At 42.3% G+C, this 20,112-nt stretch overlaps 1 protein-coding gene across 3 annotated transcripts in view; it reads right to left on the bottom strand.

Moving 5' to 3' along the window:
• Positions 1-446: 446 nt before the first annotated feature.
• The window catches only part of RBKS (ribokinase), a 66,230-nt gene continuing 46,564 nt past the window's right edge, over positions 447-20,112 (bottom strand). For 2 of the 3 annotated variants that reach the window (XM_079969319.1, XM_079969321.1), the window contains exon 8: positions 447-931. In XM_079969319.1, the coding sequence (XP_079825445.1) occupies positions 758-931 (174 nt within the window). In that variant the 3' untranslated portion in view covers positions 447-757. Of the gene's footprint in view, positions 932-11,480; positions 12,628-20,112 lie in introns of those variants that run through there. The other variant, XM_079969320.1, reaches the window with a different exon arrangement.

Below are 20,112 nucleotides of genomic sequence, written 5' to 3'. Positions count from 1 at the left end.
TGGGGAGAAGCAATCTTCTCCCCGCCGCCCCTTGCTTTAAACAGGTCCGGGGACAGGGGAAGGCGCTCGGCGCTTCCCCTCTGTCCCCGGACGGTCTCCATAGGAACGCATTGATTGATTTTCAATGCATTCCTATGGGAAACCGTGCTTCGCAAGACAAAAAACTCGCAAGAAGAAAAAACTTGCGGAACGAATTAATTCCGTCTTGCGAGGCACCACTGTACTTGACAGACAGACAGACAGACAGACAGAGCGAGCTGCTCCAATACTCCATTGCCTGGTCAGCTAGCCTTTCATTAAGTATTTGTGCTGGCAGGTCCAGTGTAAACACTGAACAACATTGTTTCTAAATTTGTCAGCTGTGTTTTCCAACAAAGAAAATTCAGTTACCTAAGAAGTTTTATTCTTAAAAAAACCTTGCCATTTTGAGATCACAACTTCAGAAATTATTTTGTGAAACATTTATTATAATTAAGGCATCATAACAACGTCAAACCAAACTTCATCTCTTCACATCCCTTAACTGAGGAATGGGAGTGTCTCATTCACAGATCTGAAGTCAAGTATTTCACAGCGTCTTGGAAAGACCCTGCAGTGAATGGTACCCTGCACACCTTATTAGGGGCCAGGACCTACGTATAAGAATGTGTTCGATACAGTTGTCTCCTTTCAGATATATGTAGAAAATGTTGAAATTATACATTATCTTACAAATTGAAAATCAGTGGACCACCATTGTGACAGTGCAGTGGGCAGGTTAGAATAGGTCTTGGGGCAAGTCCTTTCTATAGGGATAGGAAGCCTGTGTCCCTGTTGCTTGGACACTAATCGTCGCAATGAAGTTACTGTTCGCCAGCATTTCTTCTAGAGGCAGGTTGGGATAGTAAGCCAGGTAGAAAGCCAGTGCCCCCACAAAGCTGTCACCTGCACCCTGAAAAGAGACAAACCAAAGTTACTGCTCCTTCAAACGTAGTTACATAGAAAGTCCTGCAAAGGGAAACGGTTTGCCTAAACAAATAAGTATTTTCATGAAATCTGAGTTTGAATATACATTTAAATTCGGATTTTATAAAAATACATTTATGTACATGTGTGCTCTGCAGTGAATGGCTAGAATTTGGTGACGGCATATAAACAGTGATTACTGTAATTACAGTAATCTTTGATTACTATTTTCAGATACTTGTTGAATATTATTATTATATTTATTTATTTATACCCCACCCATCTGGCTGGGTTTCCCCAGGCACTCTGGGCGGTTTCCAACAGAATATTTACAATACAATACAATACAATACAATACAATACAATACAATACAATACAATACAATACAATACAATACAATACTCTATTAAACATTAAAAGCTTCCCTGAACAGGGCTGCCTTCAGGTGTCTTCTAAAAATCTGGGAGTTGTTTTTCTCTTTGACATCTGGTGGTGAGGCATCTAATCATAAGCCTGCATTTTTATCAAAGCTTATATTTTTGATTAAGGCCTGTATCTTAAAAAGAGCTTAAAGATTTTCAAATGTTTATGCCAGGCAGAAGACCAGCTGCCTAAGAACCTTGGCAAAATGTTTATTCTCCTGGACAAGGGGGCCCCCTGATTTATAGCAGAAAACAATTCTCAAAGTCGTAAAAAGGGAATTACAGGCTGAGAGCCAAGGTTACACTGACCCTACATATTACAGAAGATAAAAAAAAGAGATAAACATAATTAAGAGTGGGTAAATAGTAAAATAAAACCATGTGCCTCCCATTAAACTTGAGCCATATTTTCCTAAGGTTGAAAGGTCAAGAGCAGTGAAAAAGGCAACTGGCTTGGCTGGAGAAGAGGTTTTCTTTCTATTTTATTTTGAGGCTGTAAAATGTTCCTTCCTTTTTTACTTTGAGAAGGTTTATTCTTTTAAAAGGTTATTTATGTTATGTATTAAATATATTGGCTTAAATGTAATTATGCAAAGGAATTAGAAGCTAAGAAATGTTAAATCCTTATGCTAGATTCTTATTTCATATAGTTGGAAGAGATCACAGGGGCCATCAGCCACCAGCCCAGCCCCCCTGCCAAGCAGGAAACATCATTAGAGCACACATATGGTTGTCAGGCCTTTGTTTAAAGACCTCCAAGAGAAGGAGATCTTTCAATGATGATGTGAACTCAAGATCCTTGACATCTGTTTAAGATAAAAATTTAAGATTAACCATTTGTTTTGGAGGGCAATAGGGCAAGGAGGGCAAGAGGTGAGCTGGTAATTAAGGTTCCTTGTTGAGACACATGTAAGATATATTACTACTTATTTGTCATTTATAGATAGAAGAATATATAGCTTTTTGTTTCCCATAAAAGGGCAAAAGGAAATGGGTGTATCTTTTGTGACTGGTTCTAGCAAACAGCCAATAGGAATTTCAACCAGGCTGATTGGACAGAGGCAGCCACAGGAGGAGCAAGGGGGCTGGGTTAAGGAAGTATAAGTGCTGGCCAGAATGGCAGGAGGGCAGGCCAGAGCTTGGTAACCATATACCACTGTGCCTCTCATTTATTTGTCTGACAAATAAATTATTATTTTAATTTCTCTATTGCTGCGTTGAATATTTCATTCCAGCTAAGCGTTAACCACAAGCAGGGTGCTACAGTGGGAGGGCGTTTATTTCCCTACCTTAAGAACACAGAAGTAAATGTTGACTCTCATGTATAAGTGACTTAAATTCACTGGTATATTTCTGAGCTTGTGGACATGGAGAATAAAGTGATCAGTGGCTGCTACCCATGACAGCTATGTGACAAAATTACAAGTATTCTTTCTCCTATTCTGATGGATTGGCTTATTCTATGTTATACAATTCTCATAAATGTTTTATAAATTGTAATAGTTTCAACCTCTGATTACATATTAAAATACTATAACTCAACAGCTTTGTGCTTGAGACCCACCTCCTGCTACAATGAGAAATGAAGTTTATCCATCCATTCATAAGATGATGTTGGCTTTGTTTGCTTCCCTTACTTCTAAGATAATGAGTTAACCTAGCCATTGTAACAAGTTCTCATACTTTAATAGAGAGGGTAGTAGGTTGTCCCCACTTTTTTGCACAGAATTCTTGCTGCTCCTAACCTGCAAGAAATTCTTCACATTCGGATTGTAAAGATGCCTTCACATACGCCAACAGTAATAAAAGATGCAGTGGAATGTGCTACTGAAAATTTTCATATGCTTGTCTTTTTTCTTACTTACATTACTATCACATATGAAAAAGTTAATTTTTTGAATTTTCAGCAAGTTGTGAGAACAGGCTGCTGGACTAGGTGGGTTGTTTTTTTTAGTCTGATCCAGCAGGGCTCTCCTTATGTATTATGTTCTTATTCACAAAATTTTGTGTCAAATGATCACCATTCATTGAACATTCACTCACCAAACAGCAGTACAAATCTGCAAGATATAATGTGAGTAGCAGGGACAAATATGAAACAGTGGCTTAGTGAAAAGATTAGCAACCTCTCACATTAGTGGCATCTGTACAAGATTAGTCTTCAAGGTGCTTTATTAAGGAGAAGCAATACAAATACAAACGTATTTCAGACTTCAAACTTGTACAACCCACATTCCCCTGGTTACTTTCTAGGAGTCATCCTTAGTCTTTAAAGTTCTGCAGCCCAATGTATTAATATGTGCCTACCCACCCACCAGGTTTGTAGTAGAAGTGCCTTCATCCTGCTTTCCATGTGTAGTTCTTTAATTCTGAAATCCAGCTGTGCTTCTGTACAGCTGCGGGTTCTAAAAGGCTGTTTGATGCACTTCTGCTTCCTTCAGTTTATACAGCTGGAAATGTAAGCCCTGTGCTGGCTGCCTCCTGTCCCTACTAGCACTCATTGATGCGACAGAAAAGCTAATGCTATTCCAGGTTGCATCAACAGAAATATAGTGTCCAGTTCAAGGGAAGTAATAGTAGTAATCTATTCTGCCTTGGTCAGACCACACCTAGAGTACTGTGTCCAGTTTGGGGTGACACAATTTAAGAATATTGACCAGCTAGAATGTGTAGAGGAGGGTGACCAAGATGATCAAGGGCCTGGAAACTAAGCCATGTGAGAAAGGGTTGAGGTAGTTGGGTATGTTTAGCCTGGAAAAGAGGAGCGTGAGAGGAGATATGATAGCCATCTTCAAATGTCTAAAAGGGCTGTAACGTGGAAGATGGAACAAGCTTGTTTTCTCCTGCTCTGGAGGGTAGGACCCAAACCAATGGCTTCAAGTTACAAGAAAGGAGATTCCGACTAAACTTCAGGAAGAACGTTCTGATGCTAAGAGCTGTTTGACAGTAGAATGGACTACCTTGGAAGGTGGTGGGCTCTACTTCCTTGGAGGTTTTTAAACAGGTTGGGTGGCCATCTGCCATGGATGCTTTAGTTGAGATTCCTCCATTGCAGGGGTTGGACTAGATGACCCTTGGGATCCCTTCAATGAATGCACTCTGCTGGGCCGCCACCACCCTTGTGTCTGAGGGTGGTGGAACTACCAAGGCACGGTCCGCCCTTATAACCAGAGAAGGGGAAGGAGGCAATCTTTTAGTTCTCAGCCTGAGCAAGTAGACAGCAGGCAGGCTACATAAATAAACCCCAAACAATTCTTGCTTTTCATCCTCAACTTGCATGATATTACCTCTTAGAACTTTTTGATTTGTCGTCATATTATAATGCTGTGTTGACACTTGTAACCAAATGTAGGAAATGATTGTGTTAACACTTGGGAACTGCTTAGTCAGAATTTGTCCACAACTTTTCTGCTGAAGAAACAGAGATGTTTGAGTGGGTGGAAATCCCATTTGCAGCTGATGCCACAAAGTTGTTTTTATCTGTTCAAAAGGAACAGCTTATCGAAAAGCCATGTGATTTGACCTTCAAAGACAATTTTTGTGTGTGAGGTTTTCTGAATTTTGGCTTCATTTTACACACACACACACACACAGAGAGAGAGAGAGAGAGAGAGAGAGAGAGAGACAACTTAGTTACTATTGAGTAAGCTTGTGGCTTAAGAAATGCTTGTGCATTTGGTGGTACAGATTTTTGAGAAGCAGGTTTTTCTGCAGAGACTGCTATGAAGATGAAATAAAAGGCTATGTATCAATAAGGCTATGCCTGACAACTATCAAACCCTACACATTGTCAAAAAGCAAGCTCAGCCATCCCACTAATGCTTGCCCAAATTGGCTTTATTCTGGAAAAAAACTATTTTAAATATTCAGTTTGTTATATTTAACACCACTTGTGTAACCATATTTTTTGGACCAGATTTTTATAACTTAGGAAGCAATATCTTGCAATTAGAAGACTGGTATTCTTACATTCCCATTAAAAACTGTTAATAACTTTCTAAGTACTATAAATAGTTCAACGAATTCTACTTTAATAGAGGCGTTAAGTAAATTCGGATGCCTTGGGTAATGGTTATAAATAGGCAAACTTACATTTAAGATGCATGAAACTGACAGCTGCTGAAGACTAAAAGCCCAAAATTCATGCGATAATAGAATGATGGGTCACCATGCCAAGCAAATTTGGACAGTGGGAGCCACTGTTTTAGTTAACCCTCCACGAAAACTTGATCCACCTTCCACTAACACAGGAGTGGGGAACCTCAGACCCAGGGGCAAAATGCAGCCCTAACAGGCCTCTGAGTAGCCTTTGGGGCTCTCTCCAGGCTGCACCTTCTCATCAACCCTGCTTCAAGCCATGAGTGTTTTTGCCTGTGTTTTGGAATGTGTCCTCGCAGTCTAATAATGCTTCTTGCTTACTTGGATGGAGGTTAGAGATGGGTGGGTGTATAGGACGATTGCCCAGAAGCAAATGTGGCCCTTGGGGTGAAAAACATTATGCAGCCTTGCAACAACAAATCCCACTGAGTCCAATGGTTCTGTTCTAAGCATGACCAAGGCCCCATCTGCACTGTATCATACCACTTTGAACAGCCACGGCTTTCCCCAAAGGATCCTGGGAAATGTAGTTTGTGAAGAGTGTTGAGAATTGTTGGGAGACACCTATTTCTCTCACCATTTCTGGAATTCCCTGAGAATTCTGGTTGGAGTCGTGGGGTGCAGATAGGCACCCTGACAATTTCCCTGTGGGGAAAGTCCAATATGCCTGTGCTTTTAAAATGAAAGTGCAGTTTACAAAGATGTGGAATATGTGTACAGAGAGAAATTATTCTCTGTCTCAAAAGAACAGCTGGATTTTCACGTCAAGATTCCTTGGCAGCAGGTTCAAGACTGACGAAAGGGAATTTTTGGAAACCACAAAATTATGGAATGCATTTCCCACAAGATTTGCTGGTGGCCACTTGCTTAGTTGCAATTTTTATTTTTTTTAAAGGCGTAGACAAAATCATAAAGGGCAATCCCTAGCAAAATCTTATTTAGTCACTGCAGCTAAGAATGGATCCTTCATATACAGAGAGAATCTCTCTCCCATGTTAAGGGGGTGGGGTGGGGGCACTTTTTATTTTCCTGCTCTTATTTGGCAATAGTAGCTGTATTTTATTTCCTGCTGCAGCTTTAATGTCAACTTGTAAGGGATGTTTTATCTTTGTTGGCAGCCATTTTGAGCTCTTTGGAGGAAAGGGATGGCAAATATGTTTTAAATAAAATAAAATAAATAAAATAAAATAAAATCCCACCTTCTTTCTCAATTACTCTGGAGAGGTGATGTCTTTTCTAATGGCCTTGAATCAATACCGGCACAAAATGTTGGTCAGCCTTATACAGAATCAGACTTTTGGTCCATCTATCTCCCTTCTTCTTCTATGGTGATCACTCATAGCCTAGTAAGATTGTCTTCCATAAACACGGTTTTAACAATGAGTCTGTAAGTGACTGTGGAGGCCAATTCTGGATCCACACGTCCTTCCACACTGGGGACACTGGTTCGGGGGGGGGGGATTGATCATGGTGTGCATTTGCCAAACATGCCTTCCTCTTAGCACATTTCTCCTTTGCGTTCTGAGTTCAAGTGTCTTCAAAGCCCATGACACCTTTGGTAAAGGCTGTTCTCCAACTGGAGCGCTCACAGGCCAGTGTTTCCCAATTGTTGGTGTTTATACTATATTTTTTTAAATTTGCTTTGCGACAGTCTTTAAATCGCTTTTGTTGACCACCAGCATTACGCTTTTCCATTTTTAAGTGCGGAATAGAGTAGTTGCTTTGGAAGACGATAATCAGGCATCAACACAATATGACCAGTCCAACAAAGTTGATGTTGAAGAATCATTGCTTCAACACTGGTGATCTTTGGTTCTTCCAGTACACTGATATTAGTTCGCCTGTCTTCCCACTATTGCCTGCTACACTGGCTGCCAGTGGCTCTCCACAGTTACAGAGACGGGTCTCTCCCAGCCCTATCTGAAGATGCTGATGATTGAACCTGGGACCCTTCTGCATGCAAAACAGATGCTCTACCACTGAGCTATGGCCCTCCCTTCATTAAAGGTAAAAGGAAAATACTTCTTCACGCAGCACATATGGAACTTGCTCCCACAGGATACGGTGACAGCCACAAATCTTTAAAAGAGGATTAGACAAATTCATGGGAGAGAGGGCTCTTGATGGCTACTAGCTATGATAGCCATGTTCTGCCTTCATGGTTGGAGGCAGCAGTGCTCCTGAATAGCAGTGGCTGGAAAACACAGGAGAGGAGAATGCTCTTCTGCTCAATCCTGCTTGTGGGTTTCTCATGGGCATCTGGTTGGCCACTGGGAGAAAGGGATGCTGGACTAGATGGGCCAGTGGCCGAATCCAGCAGTCTCTTCTTACTTCCCCTGAAGGTGAGGTAAGGTGATCTTTGACTTCCACTGTCAAATGGGCACACAGCCTTTTGGCTTCTCAGAATTCTGAAATGTTAGGCGGAATAGACTTGTGAGGGACAAAGCTGAGTGAACTCAAACATGTACAAACTGCAAATATAATGGGTTAGTCAGTGGCTCATGAAGCCATGATGGCTTTATATAACAGTCTAAGAAGCTCTTTAAGGACAAGTGCATTATAACTGGAAATAGTCTTATGGGACAGCCTTACTTCCCCTCTGTGAAGAACTTGCCAGCCAGTCCACTTTAAAAATAAAAGGATATTCTTCATTGTACAAAATAAAACACTTTGCCAAAAGGACACTTTGGACTGCAAAGATAAGGGTATGCTACACGTTCCCTCAACAACAACACTCAAGCCAGCAGTGGCAACCTCTGCCAACCTCTTTTTCAGAGTTATTTCCTCTTAGGGAAGAGTCATTGTGCAAATCTCTAATAATATTCATCAGTCATTTAAAAAAAGAATATGGAACTGGAATCCAAAAGTGTGAAATCAATGTGCAAGTCAAATTCTGCTCTGGTGACCCCAATTGTCGATTTAGGTACTTTTTCTGCTTTGTCACACTAATTGCATTTAAAATGATAGCAAATGCTGAAAGGGATGAAATATATTTAAAAACATCAAGGGAAAATGACAGCTTTAACAAAGTGATGTAATAAAGTCGTGGACAAGACCAGAGCCACTGCACTCAGTGGAAAATGCAGCAGAAAAAAAGAAAGGAAATTTACTTTAAATGATACTTTTCTATCCTTTCTGCGTCCATGTGTGTTCATGGTTAAAGGCGGAAAAAGTTGGCTTTGATGGGAGTGATCAGCAGACAAGAGAGGGATACAATTAGTTCCAGTGTCTCTCCCCCAACAAATACAAATGTGTGTGTTTGTAATGGCAGTTAAACACTTGCATGTAAAGTGTAGTCTGGGTATCAGATCTGGAAGTCAGATCAATGTGAAACACTGCTAACTGCAGTTTTTCCAGAGAAGAGCAGTACAGGCACATAATCTAGCTTCCTCAGAAGCACACTTTTATTTTTATAATGTACACTTCTAGACTTTTTCGGCTCTGGAGAAATGGTTGAAAGTGCGTGGGGCAATGACTAAAACAGGAATGGGGGCAGTTCCCCCATGATGGTTCACTTTCCAAGGGTCACTTGCCAGTGGCAGTGGGGGTCAGAGGCAAGAGCAGGCACAGCAACAAATGTAAAATTTAGCTTTGTGCAGTAGACTAGTTTCTACACACAACCACACACCCCTCTTTATCTTCCATCCAGACAAGCGGGAGGCATCATCGCGGTCCAAGGGTGCAATTCTAGTCGGGCAAAAACAATTGGGTGCAAAGTAGGGCCTGTGAGGGCTGTGGCCTGAGGAGAATTCTGAGGATCAGGCTGAGAGGCCTGGTAGACCACATTTGACACCAAGTCCTGAGGTGACCTACCCTGGCCTAAAACTTTTGAACCCAGAGGCGTGGCTGAAGCCGGTTTCTGATGGGGCTCCAGTGCCCTGCAGAGCTGCTCCCGTCCCCAAATATCAGAAGATATCATGCAAAAGTTTGCACCTTGTCTAACTTTGCATTATTTATTCTCATGATGTATTTTATCACACATACAGTATTTTGACTACATGGGTGCTGGTTGTTGTTTTTTTTAGTGGCACAAACAACTTTAGATCAGAGTTTGCACTGTTCAGTATTTCCAGTGGCAGGTTTACCTGCATAACAAAAACATTTAGATATTTTGGGAAGGCTGACATAGTATGGTGGAATGGAGATTAAATCCACAACACCACCATGTTTTGTTGGTCTCCTGTAGCTGTATGTCCTTGTGCTCTTTCACCACTTAGTTCTTTACTTTTAAAGCATTCCTAGTATAGGCTTGTGTAGTTTCATAGCCAAAGGACCCAAGGAAAGTGTCCATAAATTATGTTTCAACTTGTTTCATTCCTCAACAGTAGAAGGTAAAACATGCACCTGGTCTGTTTCAATTCTGACAATCCGCTTCTCAATTTTTCTTTCAATGGCCTCGGCCAACAGCTCTTCTCCCTCTTTTTGTTGCTTGCTGTTCTCTCATTCTTTTCTTCAGTTCCTTTAACCTCTTCTTTTTTGCTTTTCGGTCACTGATATCATTATATTTGCGATAGCAAAATTCTGTATTACTACTCACACAGTTTATTATGATTATTTTTGAATCTCTGCAGTACCTGTCATTCCACCCAATTTTCTAGCATCTGCAAATATGACATGCATATCTTTACTTCAAGTGATTCATGCCAACGTCAAACTGCACTGAATTTTCAATAAAACTGAGAATAACTTCCTGCCAATTGATATTGATCCATGTGACCGCTTACAAGCTTGGTGTGATCTGTTTCAAATGCACCACAGATAGTTGTTTTGGACTACAAATCCCATCAGCCCAAGGCACCAAAGACATAGTTTTACTTCTCATGTTTTTTCCCCTACCTGCAGGTTGCTGGAGATCTATCAATCTTTCAAGAGCTCACAATGTTATATATTTTATTGACTTCAGATTGGTTCAAGTATAGTCAAGTATTTGGATTTCTGTTAGAACTCCACAGTTAGGCAGCTACTACAGTGACCTTCATATCTGTGGAGGGCATGTATATCAGTCAGACACAACCAGACCATGGACTGTTGCTAGGAAAGTATGCTAGTGCAATACTTTGCATCAATCCTCAGGAATTTGTACCCACTTCCTGACAGATTTCCTGATGGGTTATTTGCAAACAATTAAATGGTGCTGACTGTTAACCCCATGCATTCCTGAGAGATGAGCCCAGATAGAGTGTCTTGAAAACATCCTACTCCACAAAGCCATTCAAGATCAAAGCAGAACAGGGATCTGGAGAGTTATCTAGCTTGTGGTGTACCTTGTGAAAGAACTAAAGAGATAGGCAACTATCAGTCCTGGGCAATCTCTCCCCTCCCTTCTGTACATTGACCTAAAAAGAGCTCAATAGCCTGATAATTCTTGTAATCTCTGTAACACTATGCATTCTTGAGGCTCATCAATCACCCAGAAGATAGGAAAGGTCTCATTTTTTAACAGACTTGGGAACAGGCACAGCGATAAAGCATACATTTTTTGGAAGTGTCAACTGGTTTTGAGGATCCAGACTATCATTCATCTCTGATTTCTAAATAGTTAGTGCAACTCTTGTCTTGTAGCACATTTTATGGGACATTCATGAAGGCTTTACTTGCTGTTCAATGCAAGTGTGTGCATGGTCCTTAGTTGATTCACCTGGTTGTAATTTACCAAACTTGCCAGCTGACATTTCTGGCACGGTGACCTTGTTCTCATCTGCATGTGGCACAGGCCTGCTGACCATGGGATAACCTGTTAGAATTGTTGGACGGAAGATACCTGCTTCATTAGACAGATAAGAACTAAAGGTCTGATGCTGTGCAAACTCCCGCCCTTTAGCCTTGTTGTTGGAACTGAGCACTCAGTACTTCAAGTAGTCAATTATTCTGTTTCCAGTTGGGTTGTTGATTTGCCCAGTGCTGAATAATGTTTTTTTAAAATAATAATAATAATACTAATAATACTAATAATAATAATAATAATAATAATAATAATAATAATAACAACTGATGTTCAGGAACTCTGCACTGTCTTTTTCTAAGGGTGGGGGGAGGAGAATCTCAGTATTCATTTACATTAATTTGTACTGTGATCCACAGAAGAAGTTACCCTCTTTTATCCAAGTACTGAAGAATCTTTGTGAAATATTTGCTAAGAAATGGGGTGTGTGTGCATGTGTGTTTGTGTGAATTGTTCATGCCTTCCTGGTTATGATCGCTTTGATTCTGAGTCAGGTCTTTCAGAAAACTATGGATGTGTCATCTCATAGTGAATCCTCTTTTCCTCTGACTTGCTGATTTGATCATTAAGAACGTAAGTACACTTATGGGGAATCAGACCAAGGATCAAGCATCATTTTGTCTCAGCAACTGGTACTCAGAAGGACACGGACACTAAATAGTAACGCTACTTTCATAGGTGGAGGAGGAGGAGGAGGAGGAGGAGAAGAAGAATTTTATTATTTATATGCCTCCCATTTTTCTGGGTTGCCAGTGATAGCTGTTTATCAGGCATATCCAGGACTGGTCTAATGAAGTCCACGGTCATCAAAACATCTTGTGCTAGTATATTTCATACACAAATCATGAACTGTATGAAGAAGAATGTTCTTTTGCCTGTCCTGAGTCTAAAGCTAATCAATTAAATTGGGCAACCCCAACTTCTGCTAGGCTGGGGCTGATAGGAGGGCACCAGCTTGGAGTAGTTTGGAGTAGATTTCTAAAAACAAAGGCTGCTATCCTGTTTGTCACTTTCGGAAGATTTGTGGTGGTATGCATCATGCTGGAAGCAGTGTATGAACTAGAAGGCAGTACAAATATTTATCATTGCCCAATTTGCGGATACCAGCCTAAAACTGGGCCTGGCTTTACCACCAGGAAGAGCAAGCCAGCCAGAGGGCAGCAAATTTCCAGCTGTTTAATTTATTATTATACTTTTGACTGCACAGGTGAGGTGATGTTTCACTCTGGTGAACCAAAAGGTTTAGTGCAATGGAAATTCAAACAAATACTCCAGATTCAGATGGTCAGCACTTGATCTCTAGGCCCCTGGGATTCTTCCACTGCTAAGGAGCACCAACATCCTCCCCCCAAAAGGTGAATAGCTATAGGTCTGCTTATCACTCCATGTGCACTGCAGAACATGCAATGGGAAAAAGCCCAGTTCCCTGGTATACATTTCTGTGGGAAGAATAATGTGGTCATTATTAATTTTGCCGGTTTTTATGTTTCCCCGTATACAAAGATATTGAGGTGAGTAACAACTGCATTAATCAAACAAACAAACAAACAAACAAACAAACAAAATATCTCATTTTAAAAGGGGGTTAAGAAATAGCCAAGTCAGAGTGCCAGCAGTGTGGGAGCCATCTCAATTTCAAGGGCAAGGGCACTGCAAGCTTAGGGTGCCACTACAGACAAAGCCCACCTACGCGTCATTGCTAAATGCGCAGTTTCTGGAGTGGAATCTTAAGCTGGGCCTCCTTTGAGAATCGTTGTAATGTGGTTCTGGTTGGTGGCTCCACTCAAAAGGAAGGCCACCACATTTTGCCCAAGTTACAAGTCATCTTCAAGGGCATCCCTATGTAGAGTGCATTGCAGCAATCCAAGCAGGAGGTTATCAAGAGCATGGATTACGGTGGCCGAGGCATCCTGGTTCAGAAACTGTTGTAGCTGGTGAGCTAACTGGAGCTGGGCAATGGCACTCCTGGCATGGAAGACACCTGTGTCTCCAGCGACGAGGTGGTATCAAACGACACTCTCAGAATATGCACCTGCTCTTTCAGGGAGAGCCCAGCTCCATCAAAAGGAGCCTGTTCCCCAATTCCTGGACCTGAGAGCAGCTATGCCACAGCACCTCCATCTTACCAGGATTTAGTTTCAATTTATTAGGCCTCATCATAGCAGCTATGTATCAGTGCAGAAGCTGCATGGTCTCACCTGACTGATGAAAAGCAGTAGAGCTCTGAGCCATTAGACATGTCCTGTGTTTAACATGTCTAAAGAGAAGCGCCTGAAGCTATGAGAAGTTCCACCTTTTGCCGTGACAGCTCTTCTCCCTTGTTCTACATATACAGTGCCTGGTTCCAGTGACTCAGTAATGAGGGGCAGGCCCTCTGCACATCCCCATAGGCATTCTTTTTTTATTATATCACACACACCCCAGGATAGCTCTGGCAGTGAATGCAATGTTCTGCGGCCGAGCCCTGGTCAAATTAAGGCCTAGGGCTGTCTTGTGTTTGAGCTACAAGGCTCTCTTTAAACTCAGAAGGAGAGCATGATGAGATATTGATTTTCATCAATGTCTTGATTTTATGGCATTGCTCACAATTCCCATCCCTCCAACAGCTGGATCTCCATTAAATGTTTCGTTCCCATCTGGAAGGAGACTATGAAAGGCTTGCAGGCCCTCTCCCCCTTAAAATGAGAAATAGAAAGGGATTTAATTAGGGAGCTGGGTGGCTTAGAAATAAGACCAGACCATGACCTGGGTGGTCTTCCAGCTCTCCCGCTACATATGTTAAGATTGCAAGCAGCACCGTACAAACCCTTGTTTACATTTGCTCAATTTGCTTAAATTACATTTCCATTCATTGATCAAAAAGCCATTTATACTAAGTGGGGAAAATGCCTTTTTTTAATCATATGGTGCTGTCTTGTACTAGTCAGGGCAGGCCCTTGGGATCCAGTATTACAAGGCTTAGTATCTGGCTGCGTGGCAGTGAATCAAAGAGCAACCTTTGGCAACGCATCCGTTGCTTCATTATGTCGATGATCTTTGAAAAATCTGTGCACCTCCCGATGCTTCATTTATCCTCTCTGCAAATTAGGGATAATGATGCCTTCTGATCTCAAAGGGTAGTCAGATGCCCCAAGGTTTGCAAGGGACTTTGAAAATGCTCAGATGCACAATACAGGTCTGTTAGCAAATAGAAGCAGAGAAAGCCCCCCGCTTTCTTCTGGAATGGTGCCCAGAACAGCCCTAGTGCATGACAAGGAGCTCCTACACAACACTGCAAATGCATGTGACAATTACTCATTCTCCTTCACATTTGGCTCCTTGTCCACAGGAATACCTGCAAAACATATTGACTCCAGCATCTCTCGTCCTGTTAAGAACCATCTGCAAGTGCAGAGCCTGACTAATCCCTCTGGCCTTTAAGATTCTATACTAAAAGCTATACTTGTGTTAGCCCCAATGCAACATCAATATGGCACCAGGTCCAGTTCCCATATAATGGAAAGTGAGGGACCGGTAGCCTTGCTATGTAGCAGGAAAGCTATTTGTTGAACTGATTGGATGAGGAACAATCATGGAGCATTCACTGAGTAAGCTTCTCTTTGCTGCTCAGACTTGGCAAACAGATGCTACAGTCAAGCAAGCGCTCTCAGTTGCTCTGAAAGGTTGTGATGGAACAATGGCAGGAGTCCAGGAGACTGATTATATCCAGTTGTGTCTGGAACGGGAGGGCAATCACTTACTAAAAAATGTTCCCTAAAAAGTGGAAGGCTGGAAATGGACCTGATAGCTGGCTGGGAAGTCTGCATCCATTGCCGATTTATTTTTTTCTTTTAGCACAATCTGAAGTAACTGTAGATTTGAGGCTAGATGGCAGAGATGATGAACCTGAGACCTTCCAGAAGGTATTGAACCACAACTCCCTGCTTAAGGAAGTTTTTAATGTTTGATGTTTTATCATGTTTTTAATATTCTGTTGGGAGCCGCCCAGAGTGGCTGGGGAAACTCAGCCAGATGGGCTGGGTATAATCATCATCATCATCATCATCATCATCATCATCATCCCTAAGCACTGTCCATCCTGATGGGAGTTGATGTCCAGCAATTCCTGGAGGGCCACAGGTTCTCCATCCCCGCCCCTTCTGTGGAAAAAGGCCCTGCTGCAGTAGTAGCCACGATACCCAACACGCCACTTTCCACTGTACGTCCCACTGCAAATAATGCACTATCTAGAAGGTCGCTTTCCTAGCGACAAATGCAAATGCCCTTGGCAACAGAAGCACTTCCTGAAGGAAATACATCTGGATCCCCTGCAACCCATGAGCAACAAGTGCATGTTTATTGTGCGGAAAGAAAAGATCATCCGGAAAGGCCCCGAGGGGTCTGTATCAGGATCAGAAGCTGGGGTGATCTAAGGGACCTTGGTCTGCTATAAAGTGAGTCAAGTCAGAGGGGATGATTTCGAGTCATGCGATGTTCGCGGCCAGCCTGAACTTTAGAAAATAATAGATGCAGTGTTAAATAAAATTTAATAGCTGCTGATTGGAGCAGCTGGTGGGTTAATTTATTCTGTAAGGCTCTTTGTATTACAAAAAATTCATTGGATTGCATATTTGTAGGCGAGAAAGCAGAAGGCTAAGTCACAGGGTTATTTTGGCTGCATGATAAATAAAGGGAGCTATTATACTATCACTATCTGGGGCGTAATTTTTTACAATAATACTCTCCACCTCACCATGCTGGTGCGTGCAATTAACCACAATTAGAGCCCAATTGCTCGCCTACTGTTAACAGCTGCCACAGCTAACAGGCTTCTCACACTGTGGTCAAGGCCATTTTTTCACTATAGTGCAAACAGCTATGGTAGGAGAAAGGTTAACCACCCTCCTTTGGTGAACTGCAGAAGTCTCCCTCAGACACTCTGTCTGCCAACTGCTTCATTTACTAGCAGCTGTTTTCTTCCCCATTGTCAGGAGGATAACTGAAACAAAAATCACTGTTCTTTGGGCAAACTGCATACTAGATAGCAAGCTCCGAGGGATATTATTGAATAGCAAAGGCATTTGATAGTATTAGAACCAACCACAGGTTCCACTTCTGCTGATGCACAGAATTTTGAGCAATTAGTCACTGGATTAAGTTCAGTATTTATAAGCCCCTGAGTCATAGCCGTTAGGCCACAAAGTTGGGAAACAAAGAAAGGTTGCTGTTTTGTTTTTTAAAAAAAGACTCTCGTTCAGGGTTTATTTGCGTATGCTTCCATTTTATTTCAGTAGCCATTGCAATTTCCTGGCTTGGTTCTCATCCAGAATTTGGAGAAACATTAAAATTATACGCAAAGAGTGGGCAGGAGTTTGAGAAGAGGATGGGCAATGCTGAGGAATGTCCTTGGGATGAAGAACGGACCTGACTTCTGTCACAGCCTTATGGTGAGGTGAACTTCACATGTGGAGAAATTGTTGTTACAAGTGAACAGAATGCCTACCCCAATGCAGCAGTTAAACAGCACTATAAGTAGTATGAAATAAAATTTGAAGCGGACCACTGTAGCCATCTTATCAAACTCAAGAGTCTGCCTATCACATTATATCTGAGCTTTCACATGACGTAAAAGCCACTTTTGGAAAACCAACGGAATGGAACGCATGCTCAGCACTCATTTCCATGTATTTTGATTCCAGATAAAATCCATTTGTATCCCCCTTAACCCAGAAAATTACAGGAGTAAAGTGACAGAATTTGGGGCGGTACCCTAGCATTCTTTCCTGCTCTTTTCATGGGGGAACAGAAGCACACACATGTGGAAAGGGTGGGGGAACAGTGATACTGTCCAATGGATGACATTAATTGTTGTGTCTCACCACCACGCCCACTGGTATGAATGAAATTTAGAGCAATATGCTGGTATATCAGTCAAAAAGCCACAATTCCATAAGACAACAGGTACTGCAATGTGAAAACGGGACAGAAATGCTAGGAGGAAAACTAACACGGTATTTCCATGTTTGAATGCACCGTACCAGTGGCGGCAGTGAATGGAGGTGTGTGGAGGCCTTGCTGGGCCCCTCCAGACTGGTGGGGTTTTTTGCAGGCATATTTGCTTCAAGGTCATTAATGTAATGCTATTAGTGGCGGATTTATTCTACGCTACCAGCTGTTCTGCAATGGATCTCCAATATCACTCCATTATCTGGAGGGGCACCCTTGAACCCTTGAACCGTAGTGCATCAAAAGAGGGACAACCAAACAACCTGCCCCACCACCTTGCAGAACATTTGTGGTATGGGTATTTAAAGGATTTCGGTGGGGAGCTGTGAATCATGCACCCACAGAAAATGAAGCGGTATGTCTGCTCCAAAACTTCACCGGGTGTAAACAATATCAAAAGCAGGATTACGTATAACTGCCCCAATAACACCACAAGCACAAATACTCATGAATGCATAATAACAATAAAGAGAAGTCTGAAGGGATTCATTATGAGTCCCCCACCTCGGCCTGGAAGATACTTGCTTTTTCCAGACGCCACAATAGAAAACACTATTTTTACAACTGACTACCTTCCCATAAAAGCACTTTATGGAGAATGCAAGAAACCTACACCTGGCACAATATATTCTGCTGCCTGAGGCAGACAAAATACCCCCCCCCCCCGTCCTGCTATCTGCATATAGAAGCCACTAAGACTTGTGAACTGAAGCTGATGGGACAACATTCTCCACTTTATCTGAGGACACCAGGCTAGGTCATGGGACGCAGGACAGGTGGCACATGAACCTTTGCCCTCCAGCATCTCCTGACCCCCAATATCTCCCACCAGGGGCCATCACACTCACTCAGGTGTGGAGAACCTCTGGTCCTCCAGATGTTGTTGAACTACCACTCACATCAGCACAGCAAGCAAGGAGGGCCAAGGTTTCCCCATACCCTACTCAAACTAATGGGAGGCCCATCGCCCTGTCCCTGAGAAACCACCACTACAGTCGGCTGTTAATATGGTGAAATGTACAGTATATCAATCTTACTGTAACAAAGAGCTCCCCTTGCATCTTGTTACAAAATGAAAGGTGGCAGAGGGAAGTTTCACACATATTGTGTGAGTGACATTTCAGGATTCTGGCAACATGACCTATTACAGACAACCACAAAACTTCAGACGGAAGGCAATTAGACAGGAGACATTTCTGCCTGTTGCAACATTCTGGTGTAACAAAACAGGTGAAAAGGGGGTGGTTTTATCTTAAGAAGACCATTATCTCCTCAGCTTACTTAAATACACCCCTGTGTTTTTGCTGTTTAAAATAAGAGAAAAAACAGTGTATGAGTTGGTGGAAGGAAATGGATGGCAAGTTTTGAACACATCAATTCCCAGTGGAATTTTCTTATCTGTGATTTAAATTGTGACTACTAAAATTATGACTACTAATCACATGCATGTTTATTCGGAAGTCTCCTTGATTTCAGTAGGACTTACTCCCTAGTTAGTGTGCACAGGATTGCTGATGAATGGGTGCAAGCTTTTACATGTATGGCACCCGACATCCTCCCTCTAGTATCCCTTCCATTGGCAGGTGGGCCAGTGTGGATCTAACCCAATATTCTGTACTAGATGGGCCCTTAGTCCAGGCAGGCTCTTCTTATATGTGCTGAAGAAATATAATACAGTGGTACCTCGGATTATAGACGCTTCAGGTTACATACTCCGCTAACCCAGAAATAGTACCTCGGGTTAAGAACTTTGCTTCAGGATGAGAACGGAAACCGCGTGGTGGCGGCATAAGTGGGAGGCCCCATTAGCTAAAGTGGTACCTCAGGTTAAGAACAGTTTCAGGTTAAGAACGGACCTTCAGAATGAATTAAGTTCTTAACCCGAGGTACCACTGTAATAATAACAACAATAACAACAATTTTATTATTTATGTCTATTATTATTATTATTATTATTATTATTATTAGTTGTATTATTCATATACACCATGATAAGGCAAGACCTGATTTTGAAAGCTTTTGAAGCCCAAAAGATACCAACACAATGTTTCTCTGGGGAATCTGGTTTATAATATTTGTGAAACTGGCTTCCGGTTCCTGTCCCGCACCATGGCGATGGCTCTCTCAACATCGGTGAGAGGCACAGGCTGAAAAAAGGGGATAGAAGGGATTACAGTGGTGCCTCGCAAGACGAAATTAATCCGTTCCGTGAGGCTCTTCGTATAGCGGTTTTTTCGTCTTGCGAAGCAAGCCCATTGACAGCTTAGCAGATTAGCGCTATTAGCGGTTTAGCGGCTTTTAGCGGATCAGCTGATAAGCGGCTTAGGGCTTAGGAAAAGGGGGGGGGGAAAGGGGAAAACCCCCGCAGGAACTCGCAAGACATTTTCGTCTTGCGAAGCAAGCCCATAGGGAAATTCGTTTTGCAAAGCACCTCCAAAACGAAAAACCCTTTCGTCTAGCGGGTTTTCCATCTTGTGAGGCGTTCGTCTTGCGGGGCACCACTGTAAACTATCCCCTATAAACCTCTCGGGTACAGGAGGTACTGGCGACCCACGGTCGCCTCAATGGCTCGCCCCCACACGGATCAGAGTGGGAACTGGTGGAGGCACTGGGTGCTACACACTTCACCTGATGTGAACCCCCCCCCCCAAATCACCATTGGACGTGGAGGCTCTCCTTATAATTGGATTTTAAGTGGCATTAGGCACACACTGGAGGAGATGGACATTATAACTGCGAACAATCAGCTGCATGGAACTGAGGTTTGAAATTGGGAGAAGATTCTATCTTGAGTTGGAGGTGGATGGAGGAGGGGTGGGCTCTGCTACGTTTTATGGGAATTTTTACATTTATGATTTGGCAACCCTCCCCTAATATTGAATTTTAAGATATACAAGCAAGGATGGTTTGATGTACGTTGTAACACTGGGATTTAAAAT

Source organism: Podarcis cretensis (assembly GCF_951804945.1).
Source record: "Podarcis cretensis genome assembly, chromosome: 3".
In the NCBI taxonomy this organism is placed as follows: domain Eukaryota; kingdom Metazoa; phylum Chordata; class Lepidosauria; order Squamata; family Lacertidae; genus Podarcis; species Podarcis cretensis.
Note: the sequence above shows the minus strand (reverse complement) of the source record. Positions and strands in the feature narration are given on the sequence as shown.